This window comes from Hyalella azteca, unplaced genomic scaffold (genome assembly GCF_000764305.2).
Source record: "Hyalella azteca isolate HAZT.00-mixed unplaced genomic scaffold, Hazt_2.0.2 contig17671, whole genome shotgun sequence".
NCBI classification, from domain to species: domain Eukaryota; kingdom Metazoa; phylum Arthropoda; class Malacostraca; order Amphipoda; family Hyalellidae; genus Hyalella; species Hyalella azteca.
Window position 1 is genome coordinate 143,422 of NW_025947446.1, and position 12,515 is coordinate 155,936.

At 45.4% G+C, this 12,515-nt stretch overlaps 1 protein-coding gene across 1 annotated transcript in view; it reads left to right on the plus strand.

Annotated features, from left to right (window-relative positions):
• The window catches only part of LOC108679651, a 29,101-nt gene extending 17,819 nt beyond the window's left edge, over positions 1-11,282 (plus strand). The window contains exons 5-14 of the mRNA XM_018168307.2: positions 526-712; positions 1,018-1,112; positions 1,374-1,559; positions 3,579-3,672; positions 3,979-4,079; positions 4,543-4,606; positions 5,449-5,584; positions 5,893-6,083; positions 6,545-6,683; positions 7,690-11,282. Of these exons, the coding sequence (XP_018023796.2) occupies positions 526-712; positions 1,018-1,112; positions 1,374-1,559; positions 3,579-3,672; positions 3,979-4,079; positions 4,543-4,606; positions 5,449-5,584; positions 5,893-6,083; positions 6,545-6,683; positions 7,690-10,633 (4,137 nt within the window). The 3' untranslated portion in view covers positions 10,634-11,282. The remainder of the gene's footprint in view (positions 1-525; positions 713-1,017; positions 1,113-1,373; positions 1,560-3,578; positions 3,673-3,978; positions 4,080-4,542; positions 4,607-5,448; positions 5,585-5,892; positions 6,084-6,544; positions 6,684-7,689) is intronic.
• Positions 11,283-12,515: the final 1,233 nt, after the last annotated feature.

Sequence of the window (12,515 nt, forward strand, 5' to 3'; positions counted from 1 at the left end):
TCTGTGCCATTTTATTTGATGTCTCTTGTAGAAAATTATTGATTTCCTATGTGAATTTTTCACTTATATGTGTAAAAAGTTTTATTAGCAGTGGGTGTTTAGACACTCTTGTATTGATTTTCTATGAATGCCAAGGTTTGGGTAATTAATTTGAAGGGCATGTAAAGCAGCATTGGAGATTATACAAGTTTACTTGAAAAATTTTCCCTCCATTTGGATTTCTTTACCTCTGATAGCTTTATGGCCTATGTTTGTTTATAAACAATACCTGCAGATACTGATGGCTACCTACAGATACTGATACTTTCTTCTAGAGAAAAAAATGCCATATAAGATAACGATATTCATTTGCTCTAGAGCAACACAAACATGATAGGATACCAATATTTACTAGCTCTAGAACACCTCATATATTGAAGAATACCGATATTTACTAGCTCTAGCAGCTCATATATTAAAGAACACCGATATTTACTAGCTCAAGAAAATACTGCCCGCTATATTCATGCAGCTGACATGTTTCAGGTGGTGGAAGACCAAGGTCATGGAAGGTTGCAGTCTCATCGCTCGCGCTGCTATGACGTCGCCTTCGCGAGTGCCTACAAGGGCATCATGTGCTACGTCCGCTGGAGGAAGCAGCACCGCAACGCCCAACTCGCCGCCATGGGCCCCTGCAGCTCTGCCGATGTGCCACTTGATGTTGTGGACCACGGTTAATATTCTGCTTTGTTTGAGGCCTTAAGGGTGGTTGTGTGGAGGCTATGATTTTTGATTTAAATATGTCTGAAAGAATCCACATGTTTAGGTATATAACATTACCTCCTTGATCTCTGCGTTTCTAGCGCCACAACAAGTATTAAGCAGTCCCATAGAATGGGTGAGATTGCTGGGCAATTGTATGGCTGATATGAATGAGAATTGCGTAATAAGTGCCTTTATTATCTTAATGATTGTATTTAATATTTGAAAGCCACTGTGAGCTTGATTCACCTGCAGTGACCTGTAAATTTTTTGCAGCTTTGGGTGAGCTGACGAAGGATGTGCCTGATGAGTCCGTGGCTGACCAGGCGGTGCTGCTAATGGAGGAAGCCTTCAAGACCTTCAAGGAACCCGTGAGTTGCCCCCTGCCTTCACCCCACCTCCCACTCTCTCCTCAGTTGCCCCCTGCCCTCACAGTTGCCCCCTGCCTTCACCCCACCTCCCATGCACCCCTCAGTTGCCCCCTGCCCTCACCCCACCTCCCATGCACCCCTCAGTTGCCCCCTGCCCTCACCCCACCACCCTCACCCCCACCGCTATTCTTTTTTGTCACCAGACTTCCTCATCTGCCCATCACCCCTGCTATTCTCTCACCCCTCCCCTCTGTCCCTCAGTGCGAGTGGCTGGTGACGCCGCTGCTGGAGGCGCTGGAGCAGCAGCGTGGGGCAGCGTCGACGCAGGCGCTGCTCACGAGCTACTTGGGGCGCCACCCCCGCCACGCCCCCGCCTACCGCACAGCCCTGCGCCACGCCCTCGCTCACTGGCCCCACCAGACACAACTCCACATCGCCCTCATGAAGGTGATACTACTATATATATCAGGGCCCTGCTCCATGCCCTCGCTCACTGGCCCCACCAGATTGATTAGAATAAGAAAAAAAAATAAGTAGTAGTTTCTATCATGTCCTATATTTTAAAGTTGGACACTCGGAGTGATTACTCCACCAATTTCACGTTACGTTCAGGTTCATGTTCAAGATATTCATTACTTATCGTTTTGTCAGGTTTTCGCCGAGTGGCGCTTGATAGGCACGTATGAAAAGGTTCTCCTTTGGAAAGGTTACGGCAAAAATAGTACAAATAGAGGGTTGTAATGAAACGCTGATACATTTCATATTAAATTGAAAAATGCAAGTTTCACATCCTACGTTAACAAAAGTCTCTAGTACTTGAAAAATGAAATCTGAAAACAATCAAAAGTCCAAAACCTGTCAGTTTACATCATTAAAATCATCTAATTTTACCAGAACGTTGCAGTCCGTTGAGCCGTACGACTGTTGTAAACGACTGTAACGTGCGCACACGTTTGCAGTCGTATGTTCAGCGGCCGTACCGCTGCTGTATTCTCGCGTCTTCTTAACAGTTGCTCTTTCTTTATAGCCGTATCTCCCGCGCTATAGCGATGTCTCACGGCCGGTCTAACCGTAGAATTTATGACGACTGTACTTCGGTTGATGACTGTGACCGTCGCGCTTCTTCTGATGAGAGTTGTGACCGTACTATTGATGACCGTACCGATGATAATTCTTGGTGTAGAGCTCGAAACTTAAATCTTCTGATGACGTGCGTTATAATCGTTGTACAACTCGTGGCCCTCTCGTATTGTCTCACGGCTGAATCGCAGCCGTAGTGTTGATGTTGATTTTCTTGACGTGCTCACCGGACTCTTGGCTGCTTCTATAAGTCCAGGTTTCTCGCGACCGTCAATGTTCGAAAACAGTAACACCGCAGCCGTTACGTCCGCTGACTGCAGACCGTGCTTGCTTGACGGTCACCTCCTTAGAACCAACCTTTGGCGCTAATTTTAAGGTCCTTATATACGCTAGTGTCGCGCACAGTTAAGCCTATACCCTCGAAGTGACGCCACATTCCTCGAATGGAATGTCCCTCACGCTGAGCTCGCTAACGCTCGATGTAAACTAACTTGTTCCCACGGCCTCGAAACAACCACGTCTTACATACTTGCTATATCGCTTCGACCCGCATTCTTAGCATTCTTAACACCTACCCATAATACATGTTCAATATTACCCATGTTCAATATAACCTACTTTATTCATTTCCATTCAACTTCCCTAAAAAAAGGCTCAAGACTTTTTTCTATCCCAGACCGCACGGAAGAAAATGTTGCAAAAATTGAAGACCAAATCCCTTAAGATCAACGTTAAAGTATTGACGAACTTGCGGAACTGTCCCAAGTGATTTGGAATTCACCACAACAAATTCTAAAAGAATATTTTGGATCAATAAATAAACAGATTGAAAACTAGTCCGGTATTTGGGTCCCTCTTCTTACATTAGGTCTTGTACGTTCCTTTCAGCGTGGCTTGCTGAAAGGAATTTTCTTTGGCCTCCAGAGGCAATGTGTTCTGCCTGGCATTTCACCAAGAATATTAAACAAGGCATTGATCTATGCGAGAATAGTAGAGACGTTGACACTGCAATCTTTTAAAGTTAAAATCGAATCCAACTGTTATTCCCGAAATGCTGGTGAATCCAGATTAGTTGTTTTTAAGTCAAGACTTGTCAAGGCTCTCTATGATGTCTTCTGTCTTTAATCCGCTTGACTGTTAATCAGTTTTAATGGGTGGGTTAATTTCTGTGTATGCTTTGTCTGAAGCTCAGAGTTACTATTGCACAACCTTTATCTACGTGTTTCTAGCCCCACTATAAATATTTAGCGACCATTTTAGTTAAAGGATTAGTAAGAAATTACGAAGTAAGAAGTAAGTTACTAAGTATAGTAAGAAGTAACCTAGTAAAGTAAGAAATTGTAAATATTTATTAAAGCAAGAAATAACTGAGAACTCAATATGCAGCGTATCCAGCGGCTCTCGCCCGGCGACGACAGCGTCCTGCTGCTGACCCAGGCCCTGCTGGACGACCCGCGCCTCTACGACACGACCCAGTGTGGTGGGTGCCCTGAGGGTGTGGTGGGTGCTCTGAGGGTGTGGTGGGTACCCTGAGGGTGTGGTGGGTGCCCTGAGGGTGTGCTGGGTGCCCTGAGGGTGTGGTGGGTGCTCTGAGGGTGTGGTGGGTGCCCTGAGGGTGTGGTGGGTGCCCTGAGGGTGTGGTGGGTGCCCTGAGGGTGTGCTGAGTGCCCTGAGGGTGTGCTGGGTGCTCTGAGGATGTGGTGGGTGCGGTGGTGTTCCCTGAGGTTTGTTTCACTAATCTCAACTTTCTCCACGCCATCATGGAGCTAATGCGCCGTGTCCACAGAAGAGGCGTTCGGTCTGGCGGGGCTGGACCCTGAGGAGGAGGCCGTGGCAGACCACGATATCGCGTCCGCGTCGTGCCCTCCTGACGACAGGAGCTTCAGGGTGAGGGCCGTCACGTCGACTATTTATCTCCGTTATATTATCATACGTTGCTTTGAGGAAGTCGTGATTTGAATTCGAATGTGTATTGTATTCTCTGTTTTGGATTTGCAGACAATGTGAAGTGACAGGGTACTCTTCTCGCGTCTAATACTTTGATGCTATGTTAGTAATGTTTATTATTGCTAATTAGGTCATCGTGGTTCTGGCCACGCAGGTTTTGTGTATATCATTGTGGTGCTAGTCACGCAGGTTTGATTGAAAATGTTGGTATTAAAATGCAATTAATTCCTCACGGACAATAAAGCTGCTGTAGTATTCCACATCACAAGGGTGAAGAAATTTGTTGAACTCCGAACGTTTTTGTCAAGTATTAATTAAAATTAATGGTACATTAGAATTGAATTTTATAAATTAAAAGCAGGTATTCCTTACTAAAATCTAGAAATTAACACTTGTTCTCCAGAGCGAGAGGAGCAACTCTGACGGCAAGGCCCCCTCAGAGCCCCTCGGCTGCCCCTTGCGTAAAGGTAGGTAACCTCTTTATCTGGGGCTGTACTATCTTGCATTGTTAAGGCCCATTCACACTTGAGGCAACGCACGGGCGTCAAGCGCCTCAGCGCCCCTCTGTGCAGCGTCTACGTGCGCTTCTTGTGGGCAACGAAGCGATTGACGAGCTAGCAATTCACAGGCGCCCTGTCTCGTGCAACACAGGCGCCGCACTTAGTGGACGGCTGTCTGTGGTCTAGTGAGGTTGTTTGTATACGCTGGTCCTTCACTATGGCAACTAACGCCACACTTATTGTTCGGACTCGCTCTCTAGTAGAAAGGCTAATTGATCTTTGTAGAGTTCAGTCAGAGGAGTATAAAAGTCGAAATGCAAAATAATCAGCTCTGGTGAAAATAGTTGAAGTTTTAAGAAACTTTTGTGTACAAGTCAACATTGACGAGGTTCGCTAGATAATTCATACGTTGCGTTCACAATTCCATCGTGAAATGAATTTTATTGCAAATGAATCCCATTGAACATCAATTCCATCATTGTGCTTCAGGATGAGTGGCATTATAGCCACATCGTGCTTCAGGATGAGTGGCTATCACCACGTTAGCCCTACCTATCACGTTTATTAATTTCATTATCTGAAATTAATAAATATTTTATACTCAATTATCTTGTTCCTGAATCCTAATATTTTCAAATATTGTCAACACACAAGTTTTGTAGGGTGCTGATGTATGCATCAGAGCTGTGCGCTAAATGTTGAGCTGCACGCTAAATGTTGAGCTGCACGCTAAATGTTGAGCTGCACGCTAAATGTTGAGCTGCACGCTAAATGTAGAACTGTGCGCTAAATTAATCTCGTGGTTGCAGATGTGGTGGTGCGCAGTCATGTGTTCTGCGTGCGCGCGCTGGTGCGCCTGCTGCACCTGCCGCACTGCCTGCGCGTCCTGCGCCCCTGGGAGCTGCTCAGGCGCGCCCTTGCCAGCCTCCACCTTGCCTGGATCAGGTACGCTCCTGGACCTGGCAGTGCTGTCCTGCTGCAGGCAGTGCTGTCTTGCTGCAGGCAGTGCTGTCCTGCTGCAGGCAGTGCTGTCCTGCTGCAGGCAGTGCTGTCCTGCTGCAGGCAGTGCTCTCCTGCTGCAGGCAATCATATTCGACACTAGCCAAGATTAAGTGGACTAATAAGTTTATTTTTTTCAGCGAGTTCTTACTCCACGAACCAAAAATTTTATTTGAAATGAGCATCCAAATATTTTCCATATATTCGTGGCGTGGACGTTCTTCAGTGAAAATGTGGAATTTTTCTTGCCGCAGATGCTGGAACTGCTCAGGTTGTCGCCAGTCTCGTGAGGAGGTGTCACAGGTGGTGACGTTGTGGTGGTGGTTGTGGTGGCAAGAGTTGAGTTCATCACAACGTGATGACAACGTTTCTCACATGCCATCGTGTAATGCCGACGCCAAGCTCGTCCTTAACCGAGCTGTGGTGTCGCACATCCTCGGCGTGGGTGAGTTCTTGGGGCGGTCTCATCCACCAATAATTGCTCAATAATATTATTAATTAAATTATGTAATATGAAAATAAATAATGATATGCAAATATGGTTACCAGAGTGCCAGTCTTGAGGAATACCTAGAAAATCTTCTGTAACTCCTCAATGTGGTTTCAAAGTCTTATTTTTCATTGGATGGTATACTGTAAACAATTCCACACTGTTTCTCGTTACGTTTTGCACTCTGTAGTGCGATCAGTTGTCTTCCGTATTCAAGTGCGGCTCGATCAGCCACAATATTGTATCTTGGTTAATGCCTCGTACAAAATTAGCACCTGCTTCTGAGTAGCGGAGTTATCGCCTTTCCAGTGAAATAAATTTCCATCAAAAACCCATTTAGAGCCTAAAGACGACCCTCAAAGGCTCTTAGAGAACCTCAGAAAGCCCTTGAGACAAGTGTAGTTCCCTCCCGCCAGACTCGTGCGCGGACGTGTGGGTGAGCGTCCTGAGGAACGGTCGTTGGCCGGGGCTGGCGGAGGAGCTGCAGAAGTGCTACTTCCAAGACGGGCCCTACGCGCACCGCTTCACGCAGCACCGCGCCGCGACCGCGCGCCGGTGAGGGGGAACCACGCCATTTGAGGGGGAATCACGCCATTTGAGGGGGAATCACGCCATTTGAGGGGGAACAACGCCATTTGAGGGGGAACAACGCCATTTGAGGGGGAACAGGGGAACCACGCCATTTGAGGGGGAACAACGCCATTTGAGGGGGAACCACGCCATTTGAGGGGGAACAACGCCATTTGAGGGGGAACAACGCCATTTGAGGGGGAACCACGCCATTTGAGGGGGAACCACGCCATTTGAGGGGGAACAACGCCATTTGAGGGGGAACCACGCCATTTGAGGGGGAACAACGCCATTTAAGGGGGAACAACTCCATTCGAGGGGGAACAACTCCATTCGAGGGGGAACAACTCCATTCGAGGGGGAACAACTCCATTTGAGGGGGAACAACTCCATTCGATTGCGAACAACTCCATTTGAGGGGGAACAACGCCATTCGAGGGCGAACAACTCCATTTGTTAGGGCATCTCCTGCTCATATCTTATGTGATCTTTTAGTTGAAATTTCGATTATATTTTATTGTCACCTCGCTACCACGTAAGTGTGCTAGAACATTGCTTGGAAATTTATCGCTTTTTCTTGCCACGGTGGTTATTTTAGTATGGTGTTTATTTTATTTCCTGGCAGGTGGTTATTTTGTTACGCGTCAGTATTTTTATGAAATTTTCTAGCCGTTATCATGGTGACCTTCCTGCCAAAGTTGTTCAACATCACGTTTCTATTCTTTTGCATAGCACTGATTTTAGTTTCTTTATGTGCTACGTTGTTTCTCAGATATATGAATGTAGCGAGAAATATGGTAGCTACACCACACAACCTCCTCTCCTCATCCTAAAGAATAGTAATAGTATGGAATATTTTTCTCACATCAGATGAGAAATAAGATATCAATTTATGTTACCAAGTATTTTCACGTGTTTGTAGTAATTCTTTAATAATTTCTTACTTGTTGAATTTTTTTGAATTGAAACTGCAATTATATTTTTTTTGCAGGTATATGGTCATGTACGGGCATAATGTCCCTTCCTCGGTCAAGATTCGACCGCCTATCATGGCCGACAAGCATGGACCTGAATACCCGTCTTTGCCGACTAGAGTTCTTTCTGTCAGCGATTCTACCGTGTCATTTGCTTCAACTCCTTCGTCACGGCACGTTCAGGCGCCGCAACATAATTCAGCCGCTGGTTACTCAGGAACTAAGAGAGCTGGACAAGGAATGATTGAAAATGAACGGTCTCCAACGAGGAGATCTGATGCTGGTGATGACATCGCCCGACTGTTTGCTGGCGAGCAAAGAGCCCCTAACGGCCTCTGCTCAGACAAGCGTCGCACGATGTTGGAACATAGGTTTGGAGAGGGCACGTCTGAGGCCTCATCAGGTGAACAGTGGGCTGTCCCTGAAGCCCCAGGTCCATGCAAAATGCCTGGTAAAGCGTCATCGGTCTCAGTGAAAAAAGATAGCGAAAATAACATTACATACATGCAGCAACTTCGCGCGTCTTTAGTGTCTCCCGTTGTGTCGCGCTTTGCGCCTCTGTTAAGTGAATCTGAAGTAGAGGAAGACAGCCACTCCTGCGCAAAAGGGGACAAAAATACCAAACTAACGAAAACTAAGAAAATGACCACGAAAAAGAAGCCTGCCCCAAAGAAAGCCCCAAATAAAGCTCCAAAGAAAGGAGTCAGTGAAAATCGCAAACCGTCCGAAGTTAAAAGTGCAGCTGCCGATGAGACTGAAAGTAGTAAATCTTCTGGACGGTCGTCTACAAAAATTGCTAGGAAAGGGAAAGGAAGTCATCAGGGAGACAAAGAACCTTTGTTGAGCAAGGGTATGAGTGGTGCCACGGATCGTGTACAAGATCCAAAATGTGTGAGTGTTTCATGTTCAGATGGGCGCCGAGGGAACGAGTATACTGATATGCAGAATGATGCCGTCGCAATTGATACTCATCGCGATGGGTTGGATGAGGTGGCTTTAGATCCTGCAGATGGTTCTCCCGTATCACCGAACCCTTCTTGTGGAGCATCCCAGTCTCAGCCTATTCCTTGCGGCCAAGTTCAATTTCGGGAATTTTCTCAACACGAAGAAATAGATGATCAACCTGATGATATTTTGTCTAATATTATTGCTACTGACGTTTCGCCTGATCTTGGTCCTGACGTTCCAGATGTCGGTTGCGGGGATGAAGAAACTGCTGCCTGCTTCCAGTCCCAAGATAATCTTCAGTCTGCGAAGGGTATTTCTGTATGTGAGCCTCATGAATTTCAGTGTCCGCTTTCTCCTGATGACATTCCTGGATCGCTTGAAATAGATGAAACGGATCTATCCATCCCGAGACTGTTCTCATCAAGACTCGATGTGTTCTCCTCTAATACATCGTCTAAAAAGAACGATAGCAGGTTAGATAACAACCGTGTTGACTCAAACGAGGGAGAAGATCCTCTAGTTGATTCGACAGACTGTTCTAAGCCTCGCAACACTAAGAAAAATCTAGTCAATGAAGGAGGAGCGGCTTCGTCTAAGTTAGCTGCGTCTGATGCGCCAAGTAACGCACGCATGCGCGATCATCGCATCCCTCAGGACTTCACTGGAAAACCAGGTTCCGGCGACCGCCTGTGTGGACCGCCATCGCCCCGCCGCAGTATCGGCGCAAGCCGCGCTCGACCACCACCTTCAACCACAACTGGAGGACGCGGGTCGGATGCTGGAGAACACAGTCGGGATCCAGTCAGGAATGCTGGGCAGAAATCTTCGATTGCATCGGTAATTGAAAATCAAGTCGGCGGTAGAACAACAAAAACTTCGGCTAAAAGCTCCCGGGGTGTAAGTTCGGATCGTATTCAATCACGGGATGAAGTTCAACAGGTTTTCAAGTCCTCATTTAAAGGCAGGAAAGATGATGACTTGATTAGCGACGGTGAAGATTTAGCTCGTTCTAATGCATCTGGGAAATTTGCATGTGGCGCGAAAAAGACGTCTGTAGAATTGAGTTCGTCAAGCAACCTGTCGTCGAATGAGGATGATAGTTTTTCGAAGAAGCGAGAATGTTCAGCGCATGGAAATGCCTCCAAAAGATCTGAAAGACTTCGTATGTCTTGCATTCAGACTTTGGAAAATTATATTTCTGCAAACGCAACTGAGACTCGACGCAGACGTAGTCCCATGCGAGGTGCGCAGCGCAACGATGATCTTAAGAACTGCCGCGTCTCGCTCTCTCCTGTGCTTCCTGAAGGCCCAGCGTCCAGTCATGGACCTGGGCACATGAAGAACGAGCCTGATAAAAATAAAGGAGGAACTACAAAACTACGTAGATTTCAAGAAGCTCCCGCTGCGAATACGGAATCGTCAATGGATGCAAAACATGATGCATCACCGGGATCTTTCTCTAGCTTTTCTGATCACTTAAAACGTAAGCAGCGCGATAGAGCTCAAGTAAAGGAACCTCGTTCATCCGTGGTCCCTCTGTGTGTGAGTTCATCTGAAAACCAAACACTTATTGCAGAGAAAGAGAAACGTCAAAAAAATTGTAAAGAAAATAAAGTTGTCCTGGACTTTGAAAAGAAAGCGTTACTTCAGAGTTCCCATGAGGCTCCTACAGTCGCGGCGGCCTCATCCAATGCTAGTCCTAACACATCTTCACTCACCAAATCTGAGTCCATTTCTAAAGCGCGCTTTACTAAACCTCATGATAATTTGAAATTGAAGTCACATGAAGGTAAGAGAAAGCTTCCAGAAACCTCTGAACCCTTACCGTCTGCCGGTTCTGGCACGGACGGTGACTTCGAGTCGCGACCAACAAAAAAGAAGCCCAGGAAAAAAGCATCAACCGAGTCCAGGAAAGAAGCTTCAACCAACGATGGCGACGATTTGATGGAAGGCTTCGCAGACTTCGCTTTGCAGCAGTACGGCGTTGATCTCTCTGAGCATCGCAACACTTGAGTCTCGCTTAGCGTTGAATTTGTCGCTCACTATTTGCCAAGTCTCAATTTATTGCTTGAAAATTTTTTCCCAAGTTACTAGTGCCTTTGCCTGCAGGTTGACCCGACTGCTTTATAGCCGAAGACTGCAAACTTTTTTACGTTGATTCTGCAGTTCATCAGCTCAGGTTGCCAACTGATTTTCATTTCATGTTCTAAGCTTGAAGTCATTTTTACTTCTTAATTTTGATGTTATTTCGTTACTTATCGAAGATATTTTTGCAATGGAATGGTGTGCTGAAGATCAATTGAATAAGAATTTAGTGAGCTGTATTATTTTAACAGAATTACATACTTCTGTTGTTGCAAATTTCGCTTATTAATTTTTCTACGAATTGCCGAAATGTAATTTTTTGTTTGTTTAGGATCGTCCACAATAAAGGAACAGTATAATTCTTTTACTACATTTTAGTAATATTCCTAACTTTTTCACTATTGTCGTGAATTTTTCCCCATCTTCTGATGAGATTTATTGTTTTTTTCTCAGTTTTATGAATTGATTTGTGAAGAAAGGTTGGTTGATATAAAAATATATCAACACATTTTTTTACCGACCTTACAGGTTTTTGAAATTGCATCTGATGGCTAAATAAATAAAGGTGATCGAGTTCCATGTTATGTTTATCCTGCTTGAAACGTGCAGCATTAGGCGCTACACGAACCGTAACGTTCGTAGTACTGTGAAAAATCGGTACAAAAGATTCTTAACATTCATTCATTCATTAGATAATTTTACTGACTACGTTGGCGTTACGAAAAATTTCTCCGCCTTGACATTTTGCAGCCGAACAAAATTATCGCGCAGTGAGTCAATGAGTTCGTAAATATCGCCGTAGCCTGACCTGCTGACTCACTACCCCTAAGCCATTCTAGTCATTGCCATCGCCGTCGCATTGCGAGATTTGTGATGGTCCATAGTTACATACCAGAGATTTTTTAGAATCAGTTCATTTCTAATTTCTTCGTTTATCAAAGTTAAACCAAAGTCTTATTTATGATAATACTGGTATCTATGATACTTTCCTGGTCTACTGATAGGACTCAAAAAATGAACTTGAGGGAGAGTTAAGAGCTCTCTGCACTGCCACCACATGTCACTATGGTTTTGTCCATTAGCTAAGAAGAAGGGTTTAGATTGATGACAGCGTGAGGGTCGCCCTCTACGTAGTCGACGAGGCGGAGTTCTGACTGGTGACTCGTACGGGAAAGAATTTCATTGTCAGTAGCTGAATGACTCACGTGAGAAACAAACGAGGTTCACTTAATATTTAATGCTTTATCTGAGATCGGATGACTTGAGTAAGAGATCATATAGCAGGAATACTGGAGCGACCCTACTACGAAACTGCCTCTGCTTGAAGCAATTTAGATGGAGAGTTCGTATTAATATAAATCCGTCAATAACATATAATCGCTTCTTAAGTAAACAATTGATTATCATAATTTAGACATAGCAGTAACGAGGAGCTGCTGAATTCTGCAGCTAAGTGCAAGATGCTGCACGGTCGATGTCTTGGTGAACGGACCACTGTAACCATCGATTGAAGGAACAATAATAAGTAATAACTAAGAACAACAATTTAAATTTTCTGTAGCGAGGTTACGTGAGATTAAGCTGAGTTATATTTAGCCCCTGCTGAGAGGTGGGGTCTAAAAACAGCCCTGCAGTGGCGCTCCCTGCGGCTATTTTTGAGGCAGCGAAAGTTCTCACCCGGGACAGTGGAGAGACGCTCCCACGCTCTGCTGCAACTGCTCCGCTCTCCAGTGAACAAAAAATATAACTCAGTACTCACTGCAGTGAGTGACAGAGAGCGCATTTTCTCGTCGACGAAAACTTGAGGTCA